General features: G+C 38.7%; 1 protein-coding gene across 1 annotated transcript in view; it reads left to right on the top strand.

Moving 5' to 3' along the window:
* Window positions 1-12,215, top strand: part of LOC124169019 (organic cation transporter protein) — a 129,017-nt gene that overhangs the window by 114,093 nt on the left and 2,709 nt on the right. The window contains exons 7-9 of the mRNA XM_046547481.1: window positions 2,863-3,135; window positions 6,318-6,532; window positions 11,327-11,517. Coding sequence (XP_046403437.1) covers window positions 2,863-3,135; window positions 6,318-6,532; window positions 11,327-11,517 — 679 coding nt within the window. The remainder of the gene's footprint in view (window positions 1-2,862; window positions 3,136-6,317; window positions 6,533-11,326; window positions 11,518-12,215) is intronic.

Raw genomic sequence — 12,215 nt, 5'->3', positions numbered from 1 at the left:
CGATCCCCTGTGTAATAAACTGTTATTATGCTAAATACAAAATAAGTGTTCAAAAAAAAACAAATTGTATGTTTTCCCCATATGGGACAAAAAAGTCCCATCCCGCAGTTCCAGGTAAATCGTCGTTTTTCTCGCGAACCAAACATCATAAAAAAATTTCAATGTAACCATTCGAAAGAGCATAAAAAATGAGTAAAAGTCAGTAAATTTCAAAGAGATCATACCACTAGTACATGAATGGCAAACATTTGCAAAGGGCGATGGGACTAAAAAGTCCTGTCCGCGGTTCTAGTGTTATATTACATTGGCAAAACCTTGCAAACATTGCCATGCCTGTGGATAATTCATTGATATATTAATGGCTGTACCCAGCAAGGGGTTGGGAAGGGAACAGCTAGCCCCCTTAAAAAAAAAGTTTTAACCCTTTCCTGCTGGCATCTACAATAGGGTGGTTTCCTATTTTTTTTTTAATTGCCTAAATGGAAAGAGTATGCCTCCTTTACTCCTGGAGTAAGTATTTCACACTTTTAGATTTTGAAATGACAATATCTATTTTTCACAATCAAATGAAAAGTGAAAATTTTTAAGGGCGCGAAAATGTGACATATAAGTATGAATCTACCTATGATAGCAGGTAACACTTGGATTAAATAAGGATTATGAATACCCTATTAAACGAAGGAAACCTTCCAACCATAGGCAATTATAATAAGTGATTATTAAGAGATCTTTCCCTGAGCTCTGTGCCACATGCATGCATTGTTAATCTCAGATGAATATATAGAATAAAAATATTTTTTCAAGAAAATTATTGTAACAACTAATAAAGCACTGATAAAATTTTGCATAATATTTTTTAGAATTGTGGCTATATTCGCCTTTTCCCAGCCAAAATATCACAACCTGAATGACCATGGCTTGCCAACCTCCTCCCTCTTTTCTCTACTCCCGACTATTTCGATCTGGGGTATTCCCTTGATTATACACGGTGTTTCAGGAAGAATCTGCAGTACTTCAGGAGGTGGTAGGGGAGACAAATTTAAGCATTTTTTATGCCCATAAACAAGGGGTTACCGCTCCTTAGTTACTGAGATGGATACTTAGTTACTGGATGACTCCTAAGCTACTGGACGAATGGACAGTAGGCCGGCCTTTATTTTTTCTGAATTGAGAAAACTTACTTTTTCCTAGTCTCATAATGTTCCAAATAGGTTAATCTTCACGGAATAAAATTTGGTTACTTTAAGGAAACAGGAACCTATGCCCCAAGGGCCCTAAGTACTGAGGACCCTCAATTAAGTTTTTAGGGGTAGAAAAAGTACTATCTACGTGTAAGTGCGGGAAGAGGGTGGAGGGTAAGTCCCTGGCTAACAGTGTGGGCCGTACCTCAGTGGCATTGTAGTGCAGGGTAGGGCCCTTGGGGATGGATGCATTACAACAGACAATATTTTGTAAATGCTTAGACATAGGTCAAAACAGAAATTTGTCTTGAAACAATGTGAAACAATGAATCTCAAAATTGGTGTGATTGCACAATCGTATTGCTGTATGTACTTCCTCAAATCCATCGTTTAATTAAGCTTAAAGATTATGTATATATTTTAGACATTTACATATAGTTGTCCAAAACTGAAACAATATTTCATTTTCTGCTGAACATGCCTCTTCACTTTCTCAATCATATTTTGTAAATGCTCATTAGTATTTTGTAATTTACTCTGAAAATTTCCATTAAATGGCCACCCCTCCAAACAGCCATTTTCCCCAGGAATTGGCTGTTTTATAGAGGTTTTATTTTTATGTATTTTCATTTAAATACATTTGGAATTACTAAATATTTACATAGTTAGCTTAGTGTAATCATGAAATGGGTTTAGTTATAAGGAAAATACTTCCATAAAGTGTACACATTTCTAATACAAAATACATATTTTAAAAGTTTTGATAGAGTACCTATATATTTCTTTTGCTCACAAGTAGGTACCTATTTTTGATACTGCCCCTCTCTGAAAATAGATAATAGTAACTTCTTTGAGTGGCTCCAATGATTTGCCATCCCTATTGGAATTATTCAATTGCATTCGATTGAAAAGTGACAAAGTTAGAGATATGAGGAAATTTGATTGAATATTGGCGCTTTCTATTGAATTCAATTGAAATTTCCAATTGAATACACTTCTTTGAAAGCTCATGGACTACTTTAAAAGATGGTCTCCTGATATTCAATTGACATTTCAGGCTGATAGATGAGTCCCCTTGTTGGCTTAGTAGAAACTGGTTTAGTTGTATGGGAAATTCTTCCAGAAAGTGTGCATATTTCTTATGCAAAATGCACTATTTTAAAAGTTTTAATAGAGTATATTTCTTATATACTCTATCTATGGGGATCGGGTTGGTGTGGTGGCTAGAGTGTTGGCTTCCCACCCGGTGGGCTCGGGTTCAAATCCCGGCAGTGGCAGAGAATTTTCAGAGATTGCCCGATCCCTGCTTGAATGTTGTGTGGAGGACATTTCAAGCGCAACACTCCGTCCGTTGGATGGGACGTTAAGCCGTGGTCCCCTTGGCACCTTTCGTTAAGAGGAGGCTAATGCCGACGCTGGATTTCTCGCCACCCTTCCTTCCACACCCTTCCCTCATGGCGCATATGACCTCAGCTGTCGGTCCCCTCCTCCAAATACCATACCTCTATTTACTACTATCGTACTAGTACCTATTTTTGATACTGCCCCATTCTGAAAATAGATATGTGATAGTAACTTATTTGATTGGCTCGAATGATTTGCCATGCCCTTAATTTCACCTCTTTAAAAGCCCATGGTCTACTTTAAAAGATGGTCTCCTGATATTCGATTGACTTTTCAGGCTGATAGATGAGTCTCCTCGTTGGCTGTGGAGCCAGGGTCGCACGAAGGAAGCCGTAGCAGTGGTGAAGAAGGCATTACTCATTAATCAGAAGAAAAGGGAGTCGGACGAAGCCCCTCTCGATGTTACTCGTTACGTCTCAAAGGGCAGGGTGATGGACGAAAGGAGCATGAGCAATGGGGGGCCAGTGGGATCCAACTCTGGGAGTGGAATCCTTGATCTCTTCAAAACACCAAACCTCTGCAAGAAGACCTTGAATGTGTCCCTTAACTGGTACGGATCATCAAATCAACTATAATTATTATTACATATTGCTGAAAGTAGGCTATTGCCTTTTGGCAGCATTATATATTTTCACACATGAATATAAAATCTCTCTATCTAATAACTAAGTAAGAAACAGAAAAGGCTAGACGACGTTGAAAGGCTAGAGCAGGTGTGCAGCTGGGAATTAAGGCTGGGGGAGATCTGGGAGCAACTAGTACTGGGGGTATAGAATACGGGAGGTGCAGTAGCCCTCCCCCAGAAAATTTTTAAGATAAGATATGAGCTTTACTGCTTTCAGTGGGATATTTTACTAATTCTTACACTTTTCTATAAGTAATATTTATCCAATTAATTACTATGGATTAAATTTTCAAATTTCTCTGAGGTCTGGGGGGGTTTTACCCCCCAAAATACCCCCAGGCTGTGCCACTGGACTAGAGTGTTTGCTCCAGACCAATTTAAGTATACCGGGACTAGCCACAGTGATAACTTATACGTTAGTCATCGGCTATACACAAATTGTGCAAAAACCACCTTGTCTGGTATAGTCCTCAAAGTTCCACAGGGGAGAATGATGCCTCGGTAGCTTAACTGGCTAAAGCACTCAACCGGAAATCGTGAGATCCAGATTTGAATCCCGGTCAAGGCGAATGATTTTTTTTGTGTAGATTTTCCCCACAATTTTTGCATTGCGGGTGACTTCGAAAAAGTCACTGTGGCTAGTCCCAGTATACTTAAATACATTAATTCTAATATCATACAACTAACAATAGGGTGGTGTCCTATTATTTTTTTATTGCATAAATCGAAAGGTTATTATTACTCCTGGAGTACATATTTTACGCTTTTAGATTTTTAAATGATGATATCTTTTTTTTTGCGATAAAATGAAAAGTGAAAATTTTCAAGGGCACAAAAATGATACGGCTAAGTATAAATGCAGGGAAAAGCCCATGTGACATCATTCTGGTTCAGGCTGCTGCTGTGTGAGGCCACCTTGGTGCAAGGCTATGAGAGCCGTCATGATGCAGGCTGCTAGCAGCTAGCAGAGTACTCTGCTAGCAGATAGTGCTTGGCTGAAATGAGGATTATTAATACCCTATAAAACGAAGGAAACTTTCCGACCACAGGCAGTTTTAATAAGTGATTATTAAGAGATGTTTCCCTGAGCTCTGTGCCTCAGGTCAATTACAGAACTATCCTCAAACCCCTTCAAACAGAATAAGAAATGGGATGGTTGGAGTTATCATGTGATTCAGAAATTGATGGGCCAATTGATCACATTTTGGTCCCTATTGCTGGAGCTACAATTCTGAGGGATAGAAAAAATGATTGTCTGATTCAGGCTTGAGATTAGGGAATGAAGGGGTTGGAATATGTCCATAATGAACCTCACTTCAATAATGTAAATGGAAATAATTTCGACCACGTTTATTCAGATGGCAAACGATTCAGATGTGTACTATCATCTCTTGTGCACAGAAGTCCTTCTCCGTTGACTTTCTGTGAGTGTCTCTTCGTACCCTGGTGGCATTGGCAGGGACCTCAGGGTCCCAGGGCAACTACCTCAGCCAGGGGGCTGTCCTTTGTGGTGGTGCTCGAAACTCAGAGCTCCGCCACAGGGGCTAATGCGCTGCAAAACATGGAGACCCTTGATTTAACATGTAAACCGTAGCAGAATCATCCCCCGTAACCACAACAATCATATCACCATTATGCCTTTTGGAAGCCTCCAGAATGCAAGGGGGGCATCAGTGGAAGTGATACAGAAATATGCAGAAAAAATCCAAAAACGGAGTTTATTCATAATCAATGGCCCGCGAAAACTTCAATAAATTAGACTGTTGGTACACATGAGCTATGCATCCCTTTACGATGTGTGAAGAATTCTTGTGCTTCATGTTTTTTTCAATGGATCAAATTTCTGTGCTGATACATGTTCCTGTCCACCAATATTTTTACTATAGATTACTCTGTCAATTGTTCGAAATGAGAGGATACTCTTGGTAATGCATGTAATAATGATCCCAAGAAACTGATTTGGAGGGTGATAGCCCAGTGAATTTAACACGAGGCTGTTGACCATAGGATCCATGGTTAAAATCCTCGGTGAAGTCTCTGCAAACCCCAAACAATAGTCCTTGAAGTAAGGGGCTGGTTCAGGTAATAGAACTGGCTCTCCTACCCTGAATATATAAAATATACTTTTCTGTAGCTTAGACCGGAGTATATCCTATACTCAACTACACAGACCAGCTTTAGAGTCTTATGGATTTATGCATGCTCATGTTGAGCAAATAAACTGAATTATAATATTTAATTAACAATGTTTGATTGTTGTTAAGCTACAGCTAGTGTAGAACTTGAATAAAACCTAAATAAACTCCACAATGGGCACGAGTTTTGGTGGTCGTCTCTCAAAAGTGATAAGGTACCATTTCTTCAACTGATTAGGTTACACTACTCCTCGGCCAAGGGTGCCAAATCCTTGGTCCCGTTATGTTAAGGCACCAAGTACATTTGTCTTCCTGAGGGCAGTGCGGCCTTTCTGCATTAGCATGCATTGAATTGGATGGATGAGGCAGGTATTTTGTGGAGATCCATTATGAGATATGAAGTGAAGCACTTTGCACTTTCCACATAAAAATTTTATTAAACTACAGTCAACATGTTTCGAGAGTCTTGATAATGCTGCAGTGCAGCAAAACATGTCGACTGTAGTTTAATAAATTTTTATGTGGAAATTGCAAAGTGTTTCACTTCATACCTATAGCATGCATCAAGTAAATGCTACTTGTTCTATTGCTACACCAGTCTCCAGGTTGAATTAATAAGTGAAAGAGATAGTGGTACTAAATATTGAATATGACAATGGTAAAAGAGAGTTTTTTAAAAGGAGTATATATCATATTTATTTAACCCAGTTTGCTGTGGAAATGTGTACACCTTGGAGAAAGGCTGAGTAGAGGGTGGGTAGCTACCACCCTCTTTGCTAAACACATCATCATGTGTGCAGGAAATTTACACATCTCTGGATACGGGAGGGAAAATTAGGCACGTGTGAAAATAAAATAAAATATTTTTAACTTAAACTAACTTAAATAAACTTAGAATCTATGAATGAGAATTAAATTGATTCACATTCCTATCTCACATATTGACCAATCTTTTTCTTTGTTACTCCATAGGTTTGCCAACAGCATAGTGTACTATGGTCTATCATTGAACACAGGAAAACTCTTTGGCAATCCATTTCTTCTCCTCTTCCTTGTTGGGCTGGTTGAGTGGCCCAGCTATGCCACGACTGTGTACCTGATGGATCGAACTGGAAGACGTCCTCTAATAAGTACCTTAATGGTTCTTGGTGGTTTATCTTGCATAGTTGCTGCCTACATTCCGCAAGGTATGAACCCCAATTCTGGACAACCTATTGTTTTTATGTACTTAGGTTAATGATGGATCAGTAGCAAAATTTATTGACACTCATTCCAATCCTTGAGAAGTGGATTCTTGATCAATAGGGAATTAAGGGTGATTGGTGACCACCCTTTTCCCATTAGTTAACCCTCAAGCAGGCATGCTGGCGCATAAAATATGCCAATCTTAAAAAACCAAGGATTTCAACATTTTACGTACGTTCTGGTCTAGAATGGCCTTGTGTATTCTTAAATTGGACTTTGATTGTCTATAGTGCGACTTTTTAAAGCTCGAAATATTGTAGCTAATTTATTTTTAGACTGGCAAGAGGAACCGACAACTGTGGCGTACAAAGTACGCCTCAAGACCGGCCCTGTACCTTGTGCTATGCTTTTCTTGAATGGCCTTTTGTATTCTCACTATGTCATTTTGGCGGTTGATAGCATGAGTTTTTTAAAGTGCAAAGCATTGCTGCAAAATGTTTTTAGATCGCCAAGAGGAGCCAGACACCCGTAATTTATAAATTACGCAGCACAACCGGCCGTATACCTCCTGTGTACCTTAATATCTGTATTGCCTATTAACATATTCAATGCGGGCCCGATTTTCATTAAAGTAGTCAAAATCGGCCGTTAAAATAAGAAAGAAAAATAGAGTGGTTTTTGCGCTGTAACTTCCGTTCAAATATTGCTTTTTACGAATGGCGCACACACTTCGAAAGAGTAAAGCTTGCTGAAGGCCATACATGCAAACCGAAGACACGGAAGTGGACATCAGTCACGTACGGAGGCGGAGAAAGGGCTCCCGACCCGACCGACTCTCCGTATCTCAGCTTGGACGGCACTTTGTCAATTGACGTGCTTAGCACTGAATGTGTTAATGTATTAGCTTGAACTAATTTTTAGAAATACAGATAAATTTTAACAAAATTCGAGTGTTATCAAATAAATGCATATATTTATATCATAAATGCATATGTATATCATGGACAAAGAATGCCACGCACCCAGTCGTGTAAAAATATCAGGTGCTTGAGGGTTAAGGAAAAATTGAAAAGGTGATTTTAGTGTCAATGGGTTTATTTAAGTATACCGGGACTAGCCACGGTGATAACTTTTACGGAGTCACCCGAGTTCACAACGCTCGAATTGTGCGAAAAATCCACAGAGGAAAAATCATTCGCCTTGACCGGGATTCTAACCCAGAGCTTGCAACCAACATGTCAAAATAAGTTTACTGTATTCCTAGTTATACTTAATAAAACGTTTTAAACATTACCTAAACACGTGTTTTGTTCACACAAACCACAAAAAAACCGTCAATTATACTTAAACATGGCAGGATCAACGTATTTTGTCAATGGGACAAAAAAGTCCAATGCCGGGGTTTTGGTGGGGTTGGAAAGTTCAGCGGTTCTAGTGTTAAAGTACACTTACCACCAATGGCCAATGAGAATCAGGCTGTGGAGTCCATACACAACCTGTAGTAGCTGACGGTCAGGAATAAGGAATCCCCAAAAAGCAACCAGCATCACACCAACTGCAAACACTGCTTGAAATGATATGCCACATATGGTCCTCTAGTGATATGCCACATATGGTCCTATGCCACATATGGATGGCCCAACTAGCTCCATTGCTGCAAAATAATTTGAAAATCATTACAGATAATAACCCTCATTTCCATTGTGCGAAAAATCCACAGGGGAAAAATCAAATTCGCCTTGACCGGGATTCGAACCCTGATCCCTCAATTTCCGGCCGAGTGCTTTAGCCAGTTAAGCTACCGAGGCGTCATTCTCCCCTGTGGAAAATTGTGGACTTTACTGGATTTTTCACACAATTTGTGCATTGCGGGTGATTCCGTAAAAGTTATCACCGTGGCTAGTCCCGGTATACTTAAATAAGTCTTGAGCGAACACCTCTCGTGTTCAAAGTTCGGGCTTTGCTCTCTGGCTGTGGTGCCATGCGCACCACCTGGACTGCTAGTCGCATAATATGCTCAGCAGTCCATACCACCTTGTCCGGTATAGTCCACAAATTTCCACAGGGGAGAATGACGCCTCAGTAGCTTAACTGGCTAAAGCACTCGGCCGGAAATCGAGGGGTCCGGGTTCGAATCCCGGTCAAGGCGAATGATTTTTCCTCTGTGGATTTTTCGTCAATGGGTTTATGAATGCTAGCTTAAACCAAATAAACAGAACTCTGAATACAACAAGTTTTTTAAGTGTTAAACAACAGCCAGCGTAGAACTTGAGAAACTAAATAAACTCCACAATGGCCGTGGATTTTAGACATCTTCGTGCACAAGCAATAAGGGTCCTTCTCCACCCAATGCGGGGATGCTTCTGCTAGGCTAAGGGCGCCAAATTTTGGCGCCTTGGTCCCATTATTTTAAGGTGCCAAGGGTCCTCAAGGCGGTGCTGCCTTTTGACAGTAGAGCGCATTATATAAATGCTACACATTCTGTCTCTACAATGATAATCATTAAGGTGGCTCTAAAATGAGATATTTCAACAGCATATCAATCAATGTTTAAAATTACTTAACAAATACAATCATCACTTGTCCATGCATAGTAGACCTCAGATGTATAATTGCGAAGAGGTATTGAAAACCACCAAAAGGCAGCAGAAAATTATTAACCCCCTAAAAACTATGATCTCAATCCGTCTCTGTTCTCAATCCTAATATAATCAGCCTATAACTATATTTTTTGCCACTTTTATTCTGTTATAATGTATTATCATTGGAAAATGGTTCTATATAAAATCTAAAATTTATAAAAAAATTTTTCTTTTTTTCCTAATTAAAAAAAAATTCTAAAGATCAGGAATAGTCAGGTAAGCTTTATTTCCTGTGAACGCAGGGAAATTTTAGAATTAAGTACCCGAAATATGAAATTACGTAATTTAGAATAGCCCATAAACTGGCAATATGTATTTCCGAGGGGTACTTTGCCTGAGACAAACTTTTTTGCTGAATCAATGCATAGGTAGGTACCCACTAAGACGTTATCTCACTCTCAGCCAAAATTCCCTCTGTTGTAACTGTCAACATTAGGATACACAGTTACTCTTACAATACTTTTTTACCAATTTGGAAATTGCTACGCACTTTTTATCACACATTATACCAGGAATAGGTATGCCCTTGATGTAACTTACTTTAGATTGCAAAATACATTTATTCTTTTATATTTCAAAAAGTCATCTCGTCGATATGTCACCAGAGGCTATGGATGTGTGTCTACATTTAAATCATTTGTACATTCCTGGCTTATTCAAAAAGCTATATTCTCTTCACATGAATTTCTTGAATGTGATAGCGTTGTGGTGTCCTAAGGTGTTATTTAATATTGTCTTATTGTGTAATTATTATGTATTTGATCTGTTTCTGAATAATTGTGTATAACTTATGTTTTTTCCATAGTCTATAACTACAGTACACTCTTGATTATCCCGATGCTAATGATGGGGAGAGACGGCACAAATAATTAGAAAACACGGACGACCCAAACTTTCACTTAAATGTCTTGCAATGCACATAATTTACCTAAAATAAACTAAGTATTATTATTTATGCAGTTATTCTGTTATTTTAGAGTGCTTCCCAGACTCAATGAGAGCTTTCTTCGCCAGTTTGCGATCTTTTTAGCGGAGCGTGGTCACGAACTGCGAGGCTTGGAAAACAGAAACACGGTGCTCCCGTGAATGCAGCTAGCGTGCGATCGCTTCGGTTTTATGAAGGGGATTCTAACGGAAATAATAAGCCCGGTTTATCCTAGAATTAATGCAGTAATTTCGATGATTTTGGGCCCGATTTTATTTTTTTTATAAAGATCGCATAAAAAAATTGAGCGAGGGTAAAAATCATGCACGGATGATCCGCATCCCGGATAAACCGCAGCCGGATAATCGAGGGTATGCTGTAGTCTATTTTTCATTGCCCATTACCTTTGTTATTCTCCAAATGTATAATGATGCATTTTATGACAAAGACTGTTGCAAATTCAATTTATTTAGTGTCCAATAAAATTATTATTATCATAATTATTAAAAATCAACCAGTTTGTCGTACCTCACTTCGTTTTTAAGAGCTGTCATTATTAAAAGACAACTCCTGAAAATTACAGTAGGCATGTTGGAACCGGCTGAATTAAAAAAAAAAAAATGAGGAAAATTCTTTGTTGTCTCTCTTAATATTATAAGATTAATTTCCACCAAGTCACATTGTCGACCATTGACCTGTTTCATACCTATGTAGGTACATTTTATTTCACTTTTAACATTATATCCGAGCGAATAATAGCACCTCTTTTTCAAAGCATTGCATCAAGAACAAACATTCATCTATGGCAGAAATCTAACTATCCTTGCCATGTACAGAGTTACTGCTTGTATAGTGGCCTGCTCATTGGTTTGAATGTATGCTTGTCATCTGGGACCCCAATCAGATGATTTTTGTCGGATGAAAATCATGCATTGAGAACTTTCATTACTGTTAACTCAGCTGACCCACAGTAATTGGTTATCCACTTTGGTCACATAAAAAAATCTCTTTCAGGGGGCTTTCAAACTGGAAATTTCTGGAAAAATTTGGAATTAGTTTATAAAGTCAGGGAATTTTCAGTTTATATCTGTGTGTTAACCTGGTAATTTAGAATTATAAATTTGAATTTTTGGAAAATTCAGCATACCTAGAATAATGTGTGTATGTGCACTGTATAAATTTCTTTTCCTCTGGTATTAATTACCATGTAATATTCATCATTATTACAGACACCTCGGCTGGTAGTGTATCTGCTATCACTATTGTGATGATTGGGAAGTTTATGATAGCAGGATCATTTGCAATTATATATAATTACACTGCTGAGCTTTTCCCTACTGTTGTGAGGAATACAGCCCTTGGTGTTGGCAGTATGTTTGCTCGTCTGAGCGGAGCATTGACACCATTGATATCCCTATTAGTAAGTATATTCTACATTACTCTGTTAGCCTTTTAGCTAGTAGAACTTACGAAAAAATTAGAAGACACTTCTTGATGGTAATTCACTCACAAGGGGAGACCACGAAACTTGCTCCGCCTTTTTCAATGCCGTATTTTTTATGGCCTTCGGAATGGTGAACACATCCCTGAAGAAGTAGTGGTTCCTTTGAATGGGCCTTAGTTTGGCTGTAATTAATTAATTTTCGTGCAGTACTTTTCACAAGCCGCGTATAATTCCATGATATCACACCACTCAGCAGGCGGGTCTGATGGGGTAGTGGAAGCGTTTACGGCTACCACCCAGGGGACCAGGGTTCGGGGCTCAGTGATGGCTGTATATTTTGTTGCCTTCATTGTGATATACATGAGCATGTATATGAGACTATTTTTTTATCATCATAATGCCGTTTAGGTATTTAAGCAGTGTCATTTCAAACACGGAGATACGTAGATACGAAGATACACAGCCAAACTAAGTCCCATTCAATGGAATCACTACTAGTTCAGGGATGTGTTCACCATTCCAAAGGCCATAAAAAATACGGCATTGAAAAAGGCAGAGCAAGTTTCAGGGTCTCCCCTTGTCAGTGATATAATGTTAATCTGATTTATACCACATTTCACCAAGTATAAGCTGCACACTATTTTTTTCTGGCCTCAAACAGGGAAAATCTTAAA

This window comes from Ischnura elegans, chromosome 12 (assembly GCF_921293095.1).
Source record: "Ischnura elegans chromosome 12, ioIscEleg1.1, whole genome shotgun sequence".
Taxonomy (NCBI): Eukaryota; Metazoa; Arthropoda; class Insecta; order Odonata; family Coenagrionidae; genus Ischnura; species Ischnura elegans.
Note: the sequence above shows the minus strand (reverse complement) of the source record. Positions and strands in the feature narration are given on the sequence as shown.